Here is a 19,003-nt window from a genome sequence, read left to right as displayed (position 1 = left end):
TGGGCTGCTAAGCTAAGTCCCCAGCTCATTAGCCATCTGTGAGATAGAGAGGGTAAGACGAGTGTTTGTAGTACAAAATGGGAGGGAAAAAAGGTGACTGAGAATAAAGACAGTGCTTCCCCCGAGAGGTGATGATGGAGCTGTGTTTAGGAAGAACAGGAAGTGGATGTTTTCTGGGTGGATACTGGGAATGAGTCCCTTCCTTTGTGCCCTGCAGGAGGATGAGTGGTCCATGCAGAGCCATGACAGCGCAGAGCTTGGCTGTAGAGGCTGCTCACCTGGATCTGAATGTCCTTGGAGTTGATCACTTCCACAATGCCCACCACATTATCGAACACCAGGCCGAACTTCTTGCAGTTATCTAAAAGGGAACAACGAAACTCCAGTAACTGCACATGGTGTGTTTCTGTAACACAGCTCATCATCACAGCAAACGCACGGCCTGAGTTTTGCCTACCAACAGTGATGGAATTTACTTTTCCCTTTATCTGAAGAGTGGATTTTTCACACTTGAAAATGTAAGCCACTTGTTTCAGCTCAGTCTCTGAGATGACAAGGTCATTCTTGTCCTCTTGGTATTCCTAAAAGTAAGGCAGACATGGTTATTAAACACACAAAGAAAGACAGGCTGAATCCACTGAGTGCTGACATCGCAAGAGGCGTCAACAGAATTCCTGCCTCTCGTGTACTTTCTTCCAGAACGTTCTCCATATGGAGACACCTCGAGGTCTTAGCTGTCAAATGTAATGATGGGAGTGGGTGAACCATGGCTTGAAAGTGGCTACCTGTTTGCCAAGAGTCAGATGTTAGCAATCCTGCTAGAGGGCGGGGCTGGAGCAGGAGTATGGTTGCTATGGAGACTTGGATGCTGACACTCTACTTGCTGTGTCCATCAGGAGATGGAACTGGTGATGTCTAAACAGTGGTGTAAGCTACAGTATCTATTCAGTTCCTTGCAACTTTTCCAGGGACTTTTTGTTCCTTAATCTTCAAGGAAGCTCTCTGGGTCAGTAGTGAACTCCAGCTATCAACCATCTTCAAAGCCTGCTCATACAATTAACCCTGAGAATGGTGAGTGGCAGCAGTGGTTTATGGTTATGAATGAAACAATCAACCCATCGGCACAAGGCACAGACTCCCAGGACCACATGTTGATGGCTTCTCCCATGTCTGATTAAAAGTTATGGAAATCAGTAGTCATGTTGATAAAAAAAAAAAAAAAAGCATATTGGCAGTGGCTAGGGGCTAGAGGGTTAGGTCCTGCAAGATGAAGAGGGGGTCTGTGGTGAATACAGGGGCTGGAAACACACCAGTGTAAACACACCCAGCACCATAGGAATGTGCACTTAAAGATGGATAACGGTAAATGTTATATGCATTTTTTAACCACAGTTAAAAAATAGTTCTAGAAAGCAGAAAGAAAGAATGCATGGGAGCTACTGAGGAAACAATATGCAAGCCAGAAGCTGCTGGCTTCTTATTCTAGCTGGGGCTTTCTCATCCTGGCATTTCACCTAGAAATTGCCATGTCTCTGGGAAGTGGTTCTAGCTGCGTAGGTGTTTAGAAGTCAGTTTTAGCTGAGTGAATCAGGGTCAAGGTGGAAGGTTTCACTCACCACTCTCCATTTCTTCCCTTCCAGCTCTAACACTGGAGCATGTTTCGGAGGAGGATTGGATTTTGGAGATGTAGGGCTTGGAGTGTGGGTTTTGGTTGGAGATCGAGCTTGTCCTTGAGCCCTCAGGCTGGGGTTCTTATAAGTCTTCTGGTCGTCTGTGACATGCCGGAGCCCTGGGAACACAGGACGGTTAGTTTCAATTGTCAACTTCCCCTAACCTGGAATTGCCTGGGAAGAGACTCTCAACAAGAGACTGTCTAGATCAGGTTGGCCTGAGGACATGTCTGAGGGGGTTTGTCTCGACTGCCTTAATTGATGTGGAAACAGCCTATAAATGGGTGGTGCCAAAACCATTCCCTGGGTTTTGGACCTTGGACTCTGTAAGAGCAGAGAAAACTAGCTGACTGCTCAGCATGCATGTATTCTCTCTGCTCATGACTGTGATGCGACCAGTTGCTCTAAGTTCCTGCCTTGACTTCCCCACAGTGAGGGACTGTAAGCTGGACACTTAAGCCAAATAAATCCCCCCTCCCTTAAAGTCACTGTTATCAGGGTATTTTTAAACAGTAATAGAAAAGAAACTAAAACAGAGGGTGGCAAAGTGTAGGTGCATTTCTTCCCATCTCATGAAAAGGGAAATACCCACCATGTAAAGCACAAGAACTTTTGGTATTACTGTTTTCATAACACTCCACTGCTCAAGGTCAATATGAAGAGGCAGCATTTTGTGTAAGCTTAGATTGAAAGAAACATTGTGTGTATTAAAAAAAAATTGAGCATTGTTGTTTGGATGTAAATGTCCCTCAAGGCCCATGGAAAATTTGATCTCCAGATCATGATGCTTTTTGGGGGTTGGGGTGTGGTGGAGCTGTGGAACCTTTAGGTTTGATTGAAAGTTGATGAGGTGAATCCTGGCTGGAAGAAGTAGGTCACTATGTACAGGCCTTACAGTTTCATAGCCTGGCCCCACTTCCCATCCACTCTCTACTTCCTGTTTTACCAAGATGTGAGGAGGTAAAAGGTCAGCTCAGCTGGATTTGGAATCACCTAGGAGACATGACTCTAGCCATGTCTGGGAGGGAATTTCCAGAGACTGAACTGAGAAGAGGAGATTCACCCTGAATATGGGTGGCCCTGTGCAGTGGGCTGAGGTCTCAGACTCAACTAAAAGGACAGTGTGAGCTGAGTTCCGGTGTTCATGCCCTCTGCTTGCTGACCACTGTGATGGGAGCAAGCAGTCCTGTATTCCTGCTGCCACACCTTCCCCTAGTGATCCTCTCAAACTGTGAGCTAAAACCGATCCTACCATGAGTTGCTTCTGTGAGGAATTTGTCACAGTAATTAGAAAAGAAATTAATACAGTGAGGCACCCCGCCTCGCCCCCCCCCAGCAAAAAGAACAAAAGAATCCCTATAAATCCTCAGGTCATCTTACCCCAAAGACTTCTTGGCTTACTCACAGCCAAATCATTTGCTAGATGTGGTTTAAAAGGCTATATGATACCCCAGTTAGTATTTCTCAGAATACAGAATGAGCTTTAGAGTTAGAAGTCCATTCCTTTGCTTTGCAAGTGAATTTCAGAGGGACCAGCAGAGCAGCTCTGAGCTAGGGATACATTTGGAAAGTTTGAGTTCTTAGCTTGCAGCTCCATATAGAGGGCTCAATCCTATTAGTTGGGCAAAACAAACAAACAAAAACCAAAAACCCTGCAACACACCTTTTAGTAACATGACTATATTGTTTAGCATGCGTGTACTAAAGATCCTGATAAACTGTAAACATTTGCATTTAAAAAAAATCAACTATTTGCCATATTGCAGGACAGGGGTACTAGTCACCATTTTTTATCTCATTTGATCTTGATGACTTAGTTTTGGAGGATGGTGGGGAAGTACTGGTACTGAGGGGGTACCACTCACTGGTCAATTGAGAACACAGAGTCTCTGAGTTCTTCTTGCTGGTCCACGTGGCAGCCCATGGAGCCTATGTTCCTGGAGCTCCCACCTCCCAAGGGCAGCTCTTTCTCCCTGTGTCTAATGGGGGTGGAATGATGCGCATTTCACTGGGGCCCCCGGAGAATCTACCTGCTTAGAGCCAGTGGGAGAGGGGAGCAGCTTTGAGGATTTTCTTACCTTTTGTGATGGCTTCTCCCTGGTTAAGCTGGGCAAACAAAGCTGAGCGAGAAGGAGAAGACTCCTCATTTTTACCCTCATTCTCAAAAAGCGGAGGTGGCCCAGGAGGGGGTGGCGGTGGAGGTGGTGGTGGGAGACCAGGCCCAGAGGAGAGGACAGAAAACGCGGATGCTGTGGATGCTGCAGGACCCTGTGGGAGACAGAGGATGGGAGCCGAGGCTGAAGCTCTGGGCGGGATTCAGGGAGTGGAGATTCTGCAGCGGGGTCCCAGTGGCAGAACCGAGCATACAGTCTGTCTGGTGGGCCCTGCATATTTAGGAATGCCACTGCCAAGTCATCAGCAAACAGCCACAGTCCCAAATTCATGCTCAAGGCCCTGGATAAGAATGAAACCAGCCTTGACTATTAGAATCTCTAGAAAAAGCAGCTCACAGGATAAGAAAATGAACTTTTTTTGTGGACAGGAAACCACAACCACTAGAGAGAGAAACAGAGAGAGTGGGGGAGAGAAAGAGAGAGTTACCAGACATTTAGAGCACTTTTGAGAGGGTAAAGGGAGACTGAAATTCTCTGGAACTCACTTCACAAATGTGCATGCCTCAAACAACGACAAAGGCCATCTGTGGCCTGGGTGATTGTCAGATCCAGAGGTAGAAGGCACCTGGACCCTCTGACTGCTCTGCGAATGTTAAGGTTGATAGGCCAATAGCAATCAGACCCTTAGCCACGGCTGGCATGCATCCTCATTTTTTTTCTGCTGTGTGGCGTGCAGTCTGCAGCTCCAAGTTCTGACAAACCCAAATGGCAGGACCAGGAGGCATGAAAGAGGGGACTTCCTGTCTCTACGATGGCTCGGCTTCATTGATGGGTTAGAGAATCACTCTGGAAACACATCTCTGACGTGTGTTTGAGAAGGGAACACCAACCCTAGGGGGTGGCAGTATCACTCCATGGGTTGGGGTCTGGACGGAATAAGAAGGAGCTGAGCTCCAGCGTTCATCTTTCCGCCTCCAACTACAATGCTTTGTGACCAGCTGCGTTCCGTGCCCTCTGTCTTCCCCACTGTCAAGGGCTGCGTCCTCAGACTGCGAGCTGTATTAGCCCCTCCCCCCCAAGCTGCTTCTTGTCAGGTGTTGGGTCACAGCAAAGAGAAGAACTAAGGTAGACCCCATTGATGATAGTCCCAGAGGACTTTTCCCGTTGGTTGTTTGGTGTGAAGGGACACTATGACTAAGGCAACTCTTAGGAAAGAAAGCATTTAATTAGGGGTTTGCTTATAGTTTCGGAGGGGTAGTCCATTTCCATCATGGTGGGGAGCATGGTGCAGGCAGACAGGTATGGTGCTGTAGCTGTAGCTGAGAACTTACATCCTGATCCACAGGCAGCAGGCAAGAGAGTGAGATGAGGCCTGCTGCCTTGGGCTTTTGAAACCTCAAAGTCCAGGCCCAGTGACACACCCTTCAAAAAGGCCACACCTCCTAACCCTTCCTAAACAGTTTACTCACTGGGAAGCCGACATCCAGACACATGAGCCTATGGGAGGTATTCTCATTCAAACTACTTTTAATTATTTATGGGAATGCCTGTGTGTCTGTTGGTATATGTAATAGGTCTCCTGACACGAGTTTCCTTGAATCTGGAGATACAGTCAGTTGTGAACTGCTTGACATGGATTCTAGGAGTCAACTCAGATCTGGAAGCGCGGCAAGTGCTCTTAAGTACGGAGCCATCTCTTGTTCACATTATATTTGTATATACTGATATATAGCCACACACCTATGAAAAGGAATTAGAAGCCAATTAAATTTCAAAGAGGCAGAGCCAGGGGTAATGGGACATGTCAGGAATTTCACTACTCAGGGTCTGAGGCAGGAGAATGATTAGGTTCCGGCAACCCTGGGCTTATTATATGGAGATAAGTTTAGACCACATAGTGAGACCCTGTCTGGAAATAAGATGTAATGGCCAACTAAGAAATTGGGAGAGACAGAACAGTTGGTGCGTTTTCAATACCAAATACAAAAATTAAAACATTATATAAGTACTAAATGCTAATGAGAACAGCATAATCTTATTTTCATAAACAACTTGGTATTATGAGATGTCAAAGTCAGGAAGTTTTAATCTTCAGTTGTCTTTTGAAACAGCTATTTCTGAGTACTTACATAATCTCTGTTCAGCACAGAGCCGCTGTGAACAGAAAAGATCCTTCTCTCATTCAGAGCATGTGTCTTTGAGCCCCAGCAGGCTGCAGGCTCCTCTCTGGAACCACGGTTTGTTTTTGTTAGTTTCCTAAGGAGGAGCACCCTGACTCTGCCAGGATTCTGGGCTCAAGCAGAAAATGATTTCACAGTTCTTGAGACCAGCCAATTTTTCTCCCCAGGATCCTAAATGATTTCTCTCATGGAACCGAGGTGAAATGGGAGGACTTGCTCAGACTCACAAAGGACACACAGTACAAGCTTTGCGTATCAAGCCATATTCCAGGCCGTGGTGATAGACACTGAAAGCCACAAAGTACTACTCTTTATCATAGCTGTGCCATTATTCAGATAGTCAGTGGAGGACCATTCCCCTCCCCCAACTTCTGAGAACTTGTGCTTTGCAGGACTCCTGCTTTGTGAGAAAGGGAGCCTGCATCCTAAGATGTAGATGGCTTCTACATCTCAGAAACACTGCTCTCTTCATTCCATAATCCAAGAGCTGGGAGATGACACACAGCAACAAAACTACATCCCATCTTCTGGGGGCGTTGACACATTCAGATGGTTTGCCCAGTGACAGCAGATAGAGGGTTTACTGAGATAAATGTGGAAAATAAAATCTCCCAACTCAAGGACGCCTGGGGCCTGTGAAATGCTGCCGTGGACGTGCTCTTCTGAGGTACAGCCTAATTTCCACATCTTTCGCTGGGTATCATCAGGCTCTGGTTTCCAAGGTTACTTTGTGATTAGCATGCAGGGGCTTTACTGAACAGTGGACTTGAAACCAAACTGATTAGGCCTTCCCTGAATTGAATCTCTTCGGGCTGCCCCCAGAACCTGGGAGGGGAGGAACATATCTGTGCTGGCCTCCTCTTTCTGTACCATTACAGACCACAGCCTCAGCACTTTCCACATCCTCCTATGACCTGGCATCTAGTGGGTAGTGGCCAGCAAAACTGATCCCACCTGACACCCAGTGAAGGAGAGAGGAACCAGGCACTGGGGGTTGAGAAAGGACTCTCAGATGCCAAATGTTTTTGTTGACTTAGTACTTACTGACTATCCAGTCAGGAATCAACTATGCCTGGGCTCATACACCAGCTCTGCCAGCTCTATGCCAGGGCTCTTAGATTTATTGGGACAGTTGAAGTACCTACGGATCTGTTGAAACCTCCCAAGCTCAGGCTGTGTGGCAGAAACACTAACTGAGGAATGGAAGCAGGGTAGGATACACACTTGTGTGTGTGTGTGTGTGTGTGTGTGTGTGTGTGTGTGTGCACTACTCTAGGAGATTGCAGTGTGGGGACAAGTGTGGGAACAACCACCCTGTCCTATGGGCTGAGATGAACCGTAAATAGGACAGTGTCACCTGGGCCATACTGAATTTTCTCGGACAGAGAAGAAAGCAGGAACTCACAAAAGCTGTTTGCATTCAACAATGAACCAGCGGCCAATGTCAGAGGCATAGTTTTAGCACATGTCTGTTGATTTTAAAGCCTTCTTTACAGAAATCCTTTATCTATATTCACATTGTTTTTCCCCCAGAGATGGTCTCATGTAGCCCATGTTGGCCTGGAACTCACAAGGTAGCCAAGGATAACCTTGAACTCTTGATTTTTCTGCCTCTGCCTTCTGTGATCAGGGATTACAGGTGTTCACCACCACGATCCAGCTACATTAACAAAAAGCTTACACTTAATTAAGCGTGTGCTCATGTGGAGGTCAGAAGACAACTTATAGGAAGAGTCAGTTCTTTCCGCTCCCATGGGTTCTGGGAGTGATACTCGGGTGGTCAGGCTTGGCAGCCACCTGAGCCTTCCTCTCTGTTTTGTTTGTTTTAAAATCACTGGTCCATGTGAAGTTGGGAGGGGACGGGGAGGTAAAGGGTGAGTCTGGGAGGACTTATGGAGAGAAGTTGGGGATGGGAGTAAATATGATCAAAATACATTGAAAACATGTATGGAATCCTTAATGAATTAATACAAATATTATAAAGACTAGAGGCATGAATTACCTCGTGAAATAACTTTTTTTCTGCATCTCTGTTTAGAATTCATGTTACCGAGTGTGGGGAGCACAACAACCTTGACTTAGGTGGGTTTTGTTTTTGTTTTTGTTTTTGTTTTTGTTTTTGAGACAAAGTCATGCTATGTAGCCCAGGCTGGCCTCATGCTCTTACTCCTCCTTCAGTCCTCCTAGTGCAAGGACCATTGGTGTGTGTCACTTGCCTCATGGGCCTCTCATACCTGCACTCGACTATCATCTTATGAATGGCCTGGGATGGTCTTCATTTGATGGGGGAGATTAGAACTCTTGGTTTGGGCATTGGCCCTGCAGTATCAAGTCGACTTTCACACTGGCCTTGCCATGCTTTAGGATTCTGTTCTAAAACCTAGCCTCCTGCCCATTAGTTCTGTGCTCACTGACAACAGGGATGACAACTTGTACCCAGTCCCTGGATCCTGATGGAGTGTTCAAGTTGTTGTGGGATGAGCTCTCGATGTCTAGAGACTAGAGATTGAAAGTCAATGATCCTCAGCATGCCACCTTTGAAAAATGGCCATAATTGGAAGGGTAACTGACATACCAGACTGGACCAGAGCATGATCACCAGGGCCTTGGGTGCCCACTGACAGCAATGGGAATGGAGGCTGTAGGCACTGGTGGTGGTGGTGGGGGAAGTGAGGGAGTTCAGAGGACAAGGCACTGGAGTGTGGGAGCCCACAACTGACTCAGTTTCCCAGTTTGAATCTGAAGTCTACTCTGAGTCAATAGAATTCAAGCTTGCTTGCTCCAGGGCTGTGAGAAAGTCCTGATTAGCCCACAGGAAGGAACACACTATCTAGCTAGATGTAGGCTACTGACACCAGCCAGAGGTACATCGAGATAGAAAATGAAACTGCCTGCTCCTTGACGCAAGGCAGGATAGATAGAGGTTGAATGCCTGTGCTGTGCATTGTTCTACCTGTCCTTCAAGACTGGATATAAGCTGGCTGTGAAATAAACTCGGGGGTTGTCCGGCATTGACCGGCAGACCTCTTGACTCTCTTCTGTCTTCTTCATTGTCTCTACAATCCACATGCCGCTACCCAGCTACCCAGCTGACTGTTGCAGGCTCCGACACTGAAGCAGGACAGATTTTTTAGCATTCTTCAGGATTTGAGTTGGTTCTGCATAGAGGACATAGATAGAGAGCTTGCCAAGGGGCAGGTCTGTCTGGAGGTGTCTCTAAAGACACAGGTCTTACTTTGGGAATCTGAGGGGGATGGCACTGAAGAGGGGTCCCTTCCCTGCTGAGTGCTACCGAGTGGAGGCTTTGGGATCAGATCTGTGCAAAGCAGCCACAGGATGTGTGGTCTACTTGCCAATTACCTGAATATTCTGGGCATTTCTCAAAGTTTTTTCTTCCTTTCTCTCTTGACACCCCTCTACCCCCCTACCCCCCCCCCCCCCCCCGTGTTTGTGTGTGTACAGGTTCAGGCTTTGTTTTTCAGGAACCATCTACCTTGATTAGGTCAAAGAACAACTTTCAGGGGGCAGTTCTGATCTTCCACCAAGAACATCACAGAGCTCAGACTCAGGTCATCTGGGCTGGTGGCAGGTATCTTTGCTCACTGAGCCATATTGCCAGTCTTACTCATTCCATAGCTTTTACCCTATAACATGGGCCTTGAGGAGGGAAGCTCGAATCTTCATGCATGCAAGGCAAGTACTTTATTGGCTAAGCTACTGCCCCAGCTCAAAGAAAGCTTTCATTAATACATTCTTTTATGATATGTTTGACTTGAACAATTACTTTCATTTGATAGCTACAGTGCAGAGTCAGACATCTCAGTGCCCAGAACCCAAAGAGGTGAAGTCACGTGACTGGATGAGAAATTGATGCTACTCTGAGAAATACCCATCAATGAAAACCGACCACAGGGCACACTGGTGCACAGCTATCGTGTACATAATGTAGGCTAGATTGTAGGTAGTCAAAAACTTACACATGTCCCATGTGCAGTGTGAGATGTTTCTTGTTTTTTTGCCTACAGTTCATGGCTTTAAAAATGGTAGAGGCAGCTGTTCCCAGGACAGTGACATCAATTTAGAAAGATTTGTAGAACATTAACTTTCTTTTAAAAGTCTTTGTGTCAGAAAAAAAAAAATCCACAACAAAAACTCCATAATCAAACATCTAGCTGAGAAAATGACGCTGAGAACTGAAGGTGGGGACCTCAGTGTAGGAACTCTGAGGAAGTGACAGTGACCCCTCCCCCCAAATGACTTAAGCCTTCTTTCTGAGACCCAGGAGAGGAGCCTCCAAAGTGTCTCAGGGTCTTCAGGCTGGGCATAATTAAAAAAGGAGCGTCTACAAAAGCCATGTAACAATGGCTTGCCATTTAGGAGGAAAAAGAAGTGGTACACTTACGATTTCCAATGGCTGCATTCCCGGTGCAAAAGTTCACTTATGTTGCAAGAACACGGCACAAAAATCCCAAATGAGGCTTTTAAGGCCTATTAAGATTAATTCTGAGAGCAGATGTTTGATTATGGACTTTTTTTTTTTTTTTCTGGCACAAAGACTTTTTAAAAGAAAGCTAATGTTCTACAAATCTTTCTAAATTGATGTCACTGTCCTGGGAACAGCTGCCTCTACCATTTTTAAAGCCATGAACTGTAGGCAGAAAACCAAGAAACATCCCACACTGCACATGGGGCATCTGTAAGTTTTTGACTACCTACAATCTAGCCTACATTATGTACACGATAGCTGTGCACCAGTGTGCCCTGTGGCCAGTTTTCACTGATGGCTGCTTCGAAGAGCAGTTACTACTCATTTCATTTCTTTAGGGATCAGACTTTAGTGTTTGGAGTTTCTGAGACAGGGTCTTACCTTGAATAAACTATATAGACCAAGTTGGCCTCAAACTCCCAGTGATGCCCCTGCCTCGGCCTCCCAAGTGCTGAGATTACAGGTGTAAGCCAGTATGTCAGACTCTTAGAATTTAGATTTTATTAGAAAGGGAAATTACTTCCAATTTTAAGTAGAATTCACTATTGCTCTATGGTGGCCATTCTATATAGTTAATATGCATGTTTGTTCCTCCCAACACTTCTTCTAAATGAACCAGTCCATTCAGATATAGTCTAAACTTACATCTACACAAGCTATCAAAATTATTCCCATTACCCAGCTTTTTGAGCTTGTAGAAAGAAGGGCCAACAGGGCTCGTTTGGGTGGGGCCAGGGAGCCAGACCTAGGCTGCCCTGGCTGAGAGCTGGACCATGCCATTGGGTGCTTTGTAAATCCCTTAATCCTGAAAAGGAGAGGTAAAGGGAATTTAAGCAAAGAAGAAATGTATACAGGCAGCATTAACCTCCAACTCTGAGACGAGGTCAGGCAACCAATATTGTGGTTAGTATTTTTACCCTCATTTAAAAAGCAGGGACCAAGAACATAAAATTATCACGTGATCCTTTCTTGGAACAGGTGGATTATGTTGCTTATAACAGGGCATTTGCTGAGACTTCCCTTTTATGAAATAGCTTAGTGACAGTAATATTTTGAGCCACCTGTCCTTAAAGTATTTGTGGAGATGGTAGATAAAGACCACAGGAATGGAACAGCTGACGTGTTTATGGGTCTTATTTCTCCCCTCCCTCCTTCATGGACACACACAGTTGGTTCCCTTGTTTCTGGGTAGAATCTCTCTGGCTGTCCTTTGTTAAACCATCTTGGCCCATTAATCATGCAGCCGACCATTAATAGTCTCCAGGTAGCGCTGACAGCTCACGTGTGCCTGGTCATCCCCTCAGATGTTTATAAGTCCCCAGGCCATTTCAATCACATTTATGCTACCACAGGAACACATGATGGTTTACAGCTAACATTTTATATAAAATGGTGTTGATTAACTTTTCTAAAGACAAAGAATTCTAAACAACCTGATATAATGTAACATATGAAGCATAAGAGCAACAAACCTCTCATTTCCATAATAGGAGCCAGTGGCTTTCCCCCTCCCCCATGTAGATCTGGCTCACCATGTAGCTAAGGATGATTTTGGACTTTGAGTCATCCTGTTTCTACCTCCCTAGTGCTGGGATTACAGGCACGTGACACTATGCATAGTGTATGCAGGGCTGGGGTTTGAACCCAGCACTTCTTTTCTTTTGTTTTTGTTTTTCTTTCTTTTTTTTAAAGTTTATTATTTATTATATACACAGAAGAGGGTGCCAGATCTCATTACAGATGGTTGTGAGCCATGATGTGGGTGCTGGGAATTGAACTCAGGACCTCTGGAAGAGTAGTCAGTGCTCTTAACCTCTGAGCCATCTCTCCAGCCCCTGAATCCAGCACTTCAAGCATGCTGGGTAAGTACTCTACCAATCCAGTCCTTAAATAGTCTTCTAACCACAAATTCATGATTTAGGGCTTTATTATTATTTTATTTTATTTTATTTTTTTGGAGACAGGGACTCCTGTAGTCCAGGATGGCCTGAAATTCACTGTACACCTTAAATGTCAGATCCCTCTGCCTCTGTCTTTCAGATGCTGGGTTTTTTAGGTGTGCAACACATGCCTGGTAACACTTATTTTACACACACACACACACCCCACCCTGAGACAGGATCTGGCTGTGTGACTGGCTGGCCATGAAACTGGCTGTTAAGAACTAGTTCCCAGTGGCCCTTCTGCCTCTGTCTCTCAAGTGCAGGAATGACAGGTGTGTGCCCCTGTGCTTGGCTTTATGGATTCACTTCTGCACTTTGATCAACGGTAGTGAAATCAATACATTTACAAACTAAAGAACTTCTTCGACAATCTGCAGATTTTACATTCCCATTGATACCATAGTTCCATTACAGTTCTAACCAAGACAGATGATCGTGAGGCTAGGGAAATGGCTCTGTGGGAAAGTGTGCTTGCTCTGCAGGCACAAACACCCGAGTCTGAATTTCCAGCACCTACAGAAAAGATTGGGTATGACTGTGTGTGCCTGTGGCCCCAGCACTGGGGGAGCTGAGACAGGCTAGTCAGCCTAGCTGAGATGGTGAGCCTGGTCCAGGGCAAAAGAGACCCCTGTGGTAGAGGAGGACACCAGAAGTCCTGTTTCGGTCTCCATATATTTGCAAATAGGTGCACATCTTCACACACTCAGATGCATGTACCACACACCACAGCACAGCATGTTCCACACACACAGACAAGAAGCCAACAAAAGACTGCAGAGAGATTGCATAGTGTAAAGGACAACCATCCTCACAAAAGAAGTGCAAGCCAATGTGATTTATGACTACAGGCTGAATTCTCTTTTATCACTTATTTGGATTTTGAGACTTCTGCCAAAGAAAATAAAGGCCCTGGGAACCATTCCAGGAGAACAGAATTGTTAATGACATGACAGAGAAGTGCCATGCAGTATTTTAAGGATATGTTTATTAATAACTTTTGGAAAGTCAATTTAAAGACGATCTTCTATTTTATTAATGGCTATTGAATATTGTGGAAATTTCTTATTTCCACTAAGTCCTAATCCTTATATGCGTTTGCTATCAAAAGATGGGCGCACAACTTTGAGACAAAATGGGGCCCCCTTAAATTAGTTCTTTTCCGAGTCAAGGCTGCAAACAGCTTTTTCAAAAAGATGTGAAAAGGAAGGTCATTAAGAACCCCAATTGCAGGGTAAGGATGTGGCTTGGTTTGAAGCATACTTGCTTAGTAAGATGAAGCCTGTTTTTAATCCTCAGCACTGTACAAACTCAAATCTCCAAGCCCCAAACCTCAAAATTTCACCCTAATTTCTCCTGGTTTTGCCCTTCCCTATCCCAGAAGATTATCCTCCTGTGGATTTTGTAGGTTGCCCCTCTGGTGACATGGACAAATCAAAGCATTGGCAACTGATGAAAAGTAAAATAGAATAAATGAAACCAAGTCACTTCAGAGATGGAGTAACAACAGTTTTCTAGTCCAAAACACTCTGAGAGAGACATACACAGTCAGTACCAGTAACATTAGATTTGTGCTTGATGTGTGTTTAGATGAGCCCTTTCAAAAATGTAGGAGGTAACTTTTGTTCGACATGCCCCAAGTAGAATTTTTTTGCTAAGAGTGGACCAGGCCATGCCAGCAGAGATGAGACACACTACACAGGGGTGCCATCTAATTCACTCATGCGATCTAGGCATTTGAGAGAAATCGGGTTGGTAAGTGGCCTTTGTTAAAGAGTCTGAACTTGCTTTGCAACTGATACCCAGACCAAATCTGGAATCTCCAAGTTGTCTTTCTCTTTGTGACTACCAGCATCATCAACATAAAAATATAAGTTCTCATTAAAAAAGGAAAAATAAAATTTCCATGGGAAAGTTTCCCAGAGTTAAAGATAGCCAAGTCTACCCATCAAAGAGAGCTGGCTGGAGAGCCCACGGCTGGCTGAATGCCGAGAGTGACGTGCGCCTTGACTCAGCTGGACAGCAACTACATTCGGCTGGATGAGCCTAACTCCATCACTGAATTAAAGGTTTTTTTTGGTTTTCATTTGGATTTTAGAATCCTAAAGAAATGATTATGCTGTCTTGAAAGACCAGGGCTTCGTAAACAGCAGACATGAGGTCAAAGGCAAGTTAAACACCGTTAGGGAGATTATTTACATCGCATATGTATTTTTACCTAATTTTTAAAAAAATGAAAAAGCCAGAAATGTTATCTCTTGAACTTCAGAGTTGCTTAACATGAGCTTCAATTCCAACTCCAAATTTCATGGGAAACGGACAACTGATGCTCGAGTGTCTTTCTCTTCCCCGCCCTCTCTCTCCCCACTTCTCCCTCCCTCTCTCTTTCCTTCCTTCTTTGCAGTGCTGAGGCTGGAACACAGAGCTTCAAGAATGCCAGGTAGGTGCTCTACCACTGAGCAATGTGCTCAGGGATTGCAGTGCACTCAGTACACATGACAGGTATAGCAGACTGTGGATAGGGATCACTGCGAAGTGTTTTATGAAGGGTTGTTTTACATTTACAGGATAACCAGTATCTTCTGGGTATCTGTTTGTTTGTTTGTCTGTTTGTTTTTGAGACAGGGTTTCTTTATGCAGCCCTGACTGTCCTGGAACTTGCTCTGTAGACCAGGCTGTTCTCGAACTCAGAGATCTGCTTGCCCCTGCCTTCTGAATTATAGGACTAAAGGCGTGCACCACCACTGCACAGCCCCATCTTTCCTTAAGAAAACATTTTTTGTTTAATGTGATATCAGACGCATTTTCCTGAGTTTATGTCATTTGAAGATGAGAGACAGATGCTGGCAAGGGGAAGGACTGGGCAATGTTACCATTACAGCACAGAAATAAAGACATACAGTCACCTGGCTCATTACCACTGGATACAGCCTGTAGTCAATGAAGCAAGACTGTAGGTCTCAGTGGGAGGAAACCTGATCAAAATGAATGCAGCTGGATTCAGTGAAAGTGGGTGGGCAGTCCCTGCTGGGGACCCCAGGTCCACTCTTTTTAGTGTGCTCATAGCCTCAGAGCAGAGAAGACACTTCTGTGCTCCCAGACAGGTGTCTAATTCTCTACCCCACCCCTCCATTTCTTAGTTTAGAAGGTTGTTCTAACTGGAAGACTCTTATAGATCCTTCAGGGTTCAACTCCAACAGCCTTTTATAGGTATTTTGTTTTTGTTTTTTTCAAGACAGGGTTTCTCTTTGTAGCTTTGGTGCCTTTCCTAGAACTCACTCTGTAGCCCAGGCTGGCCTCGAACTCACAGAGTTCTTCGTGCACCACCACCCGGCCCAGAAAGGATTGTTTTAGATGACCTTAGTCTCATTTCCTGTTGCTGTGGTAAAATGCCCTGACCGAAGCAATTTAAGGGAGAGAGAGTTTATCTGGCTCACAATTCCAGGTTCTACTCTATTATTATGGGGAAGTCAAGGTGGTGAGCAATTGAAGTAACCAGCAACACCACATTCACTGTCAAGAGCAGAAAGGATGAACTGATGCACGCACATTTGCAACCAATTCACTTTGTTCTCTTGTACAAAGTCCAGGATCCCTTACCTACGGAATTGCGGCACATGTGGGTAGCCTTCCTGCCTCAGTTAACACAAGATAACCTGCCACTGACATGCTCACAGGCCAACTAGATCTAGGTAATCCCTCACTGAGACTCTTTTCTAGAGTTCCTCTAGATTGTATCAAGTTAGCCACAAAAACTAAAATCACAGACCCTGGAAGATGAGTAAGATCCTTGTCACAGGGTATCAGGGGAAGGAGATACTAGGAGCAGGGGACATGAACATTGGCGTTATAATAAACGAAGTTGTTAATGATCACATAAGTACACAATCATATCACATTGTCCTTCCAAAGCTCACCTCCTGATGATGTACATTTTACAAGTCACTAGTCAGAAAGGTATCTTTTAAACGTCCTTCAGTCATGGGGTATCCACTTAGCATCAGGCGCTGTGCTGGATCCTCAGAACCCACCCCCTAAGTGTCCTCCATATCTATTTGTGAACACACACATGAAATAACCATCCAGACTTTGTACTCTGCTCTGCTTTTCTGGACTGAACAGAGAGTTATTTGAAGCAATATCTACCTTGGTGGTTCCATGTATTTTATCCACTGGAATGGCTTAAACCTCATTTCTATAGGAGGCTGATTTTCTACCCCATAGTATGCTGGAAAGGATGAGTTGATGGCTTTATCTGCCACACTCCTATCTTTGAGCTGTGCGATCCCTCCTCCTTCAGGCACTCCCATTATAATGACATTTCTCCTGCTACGTCACTCCCATTACAATAACATCTCTCCTGCTACGTCACTCCCGTTATAATGACGTCTCTCCTGCTATGCCCAAGAAGCTTTCACTGGAGTCCAGGTGGGGCTTCCCAATCTTGGACTTTCAGTTTCCCAAACTGTGAGCTAAAGAGCACTTTTTTATTTATAAAGTACCCAACTTGGAGTGTTTTGTTACAGCAACAGAAAATGAACAAATAAGCACATTCATATCTATAGTAGAAAATACTTTCTCCTGGATGCTTCCTTAACCCACAACCTTTTGATAGCCTTGTGGTATGATAAAGAAAGAATGAATGACAGGACATTCCCAGTTACACCATGGCTTTCAATATTATAAACAAGGAAACCATTTAATTTATTTTTGACACATAAAAATAAATCATTTGGGGCTGGAGAGACAGTTCAATGATTAGGAGCACTGGCTGCTCTTCCAGATGACCTGGGTTCAATTCCTAGCATCTACATGGCAGCTCACAACTATCTGTAACTCCAGTTCCAGGAGATCTGACACCCTCACAGAGATATGCATGCAGGCAAAACACCAATGCATATCAAATAAAAATAAATTCATTCTTGTGGCAGGGTCTTGCTATGCTGCTCAGGCTGGCCTCACACTTGTAGAAATCCTCCTGCCTCAGCCTCCCGAGGGCTGAGATTACAGGTGTGAGCCACCGATGCCCACCCCAAATTATAGATCTTAACTGAGTGTGTCTTACTAACACACTCCCAGGATAACAGCTTAAACAAGCTAGGAGTTACAATTAACTTCTGACCCCTGGAACTCGAGACTTTGAGTTCTTGGTTGTGAAAATTTTCTAGTAAACAAAATAATCTTTACTATTAATCAGACAGTTTTAAAAGCCACTACTATTCTGATTTATGGAGAGAGACAAATACCCTAAAATATTTATACATTCTTATCAACAAACACTAAACCTCAAAGGTACTTTTGAGTGAATAGAAACAGTTATAAACGAAGAACTCAAAGCTCCGTAGGTTTGCTAATTCTACATGGAACTGGAAGTCACAGTCTATGGGCCATACTAGCTGGAACCTGCCAAATACATCCGAAATGACCCATTATGCTGGCTACTGACAGCATTTTCAAGGTCTCTCCCAGGCCACTATGGTCTCATTGGTGGCCAGGTCATCCTCCTTACAGCTTTGAGATCTCACCTCTATCTTTTCATTGTCTCTTTGATAGATCCTTTAAGCAATGGAGGTCCCCAAGGTCGCCTTTTCTCTCCCTTCCTCTCTTAACTGATGGTTGCAGGCAGGTGATTTATAGCACGTGTGCTGGGCTTTCCCTCTTTCAGAGATGCCTCATGGGCTCCTCAAACAACAGGGCATCAGGAGTTCTCCCCCTTTGCTAGCAGCTGTTCCTAGGATGTCCCTGTTTTTATCACTTTCCTGGAATTCTAGATTGGAAACTTTGTGATGAGATTTGAGTTCTCTGCTAGCTTCCCTCCCACTCCCATTCATCTACCTGCTGCTCCATACCCAGGGCCTCTGGGCTCTTTCCTTTTTCAAGTATCATATACAGTTCAAAGCATTTCCTACATCTTGTAACTTTCTGCTTAACAACCTACAGTGAAAGTTACAATCCTTGACTCTACCTATGCCCGAGCCTTCTGAGCATTACTACAAAGTTGCCTTCACCAGCTCTGCAAAACTACTAGCCTTTAAACTCTGGAAAATGCTATTTGTTCAGACCTGATGATGCCCGCACTGAACTCTGCTCAGAATTACCCTTTTCTTTATTGTCTGCTAGAGCATCCCTACTCATGTCCTCCAAAGCCCAAAATGTGGGTCCCTGTACAAAGCTTATTTTCCGGTATACTTTTGCACTGTTGAACTCATTTGCATATCATAATGATCTTGGGGATGGGGAGGTAGCTCAGTTGGTAGAATGCTTGCCTAGCAGTTACAAAGCCCAGGTTTAATCCCAGCACTGCATAAACTGGGGGTAGTGGTGCATATGATCTCAGGACTTGAGAGGTGGAGGGAAGGTCAGAAGTTCAAGATCATCCTTGGCTTCTTAGTAGGTTCTTAGTCTGGAATACAGGCCTGTCTCGAAAACAAACAACCAAACCACTACAACAAAAAAGGAATGATCTCCCTATAGTAACTGCTTTGGGTCAATGGAAACATATTAGGGTTTGGCTTTGCTGAGAAATCATCCAGGGAGTCTTGTCAACTGGAGGTTGTGTTTCAGGAGGGCACAGGTGGGGCCTTGGAGTCTGAGACATTGATCTAGCAAGGGT

The 19,003-nt window shown here is 44.9% G+C and overlaps 1 protein-coding gene across 1 annotated transcript in view; it reads right to left on the bottom strand.

The window, feature by feature from the left end:
- Cap2 (cyclase associated actin cytoskeleton regulatory protein 2) overlaps positions 1-19,003 on the bottom strand; it is a 143,868-nt gene that overhangs the window by 9,108 nt on the left and 115,757 nt on the right. The window contains exons 8-11 of the mRNA XM_036189137.1: positions 3,749-3,938; positions 1,617-1,789; positions 458-581; positions 279-361 (exon numbers count right to left, since the gene is read on the bottom strand). Of these exons, the coding sequence (XP_036045030.1) occupies positions 279-361; positions 458-581; positions 1,617-1,789; positions 3,749-3,938 (570 nt within the window). The remainder of the gene's footprint in view (positions 1-278; positions 362-457; positions 582-1,616; positions 1,790-3,748; positions 3,939-19,003) is intronic.

Source organism: Onychomys torridus, chromosome 5 (genome assembly GCF_903995425.1).
Source record: "Onychomys torridus chromosome 5, mOncTor1.1, whole genome shotgun sequence".
Classification (NCBI taxonomy): domain Eukaryota; kingdom Metazoa; phylum Chordata; class Mammalia; order Rodentia; family Cricetidae; genus Onychomys; species Onychomys torridus.
Note: the sequence above shows the minus strand (reverse complement) of the source record. Positions and strands in the feature narration are given on the sequence as shown.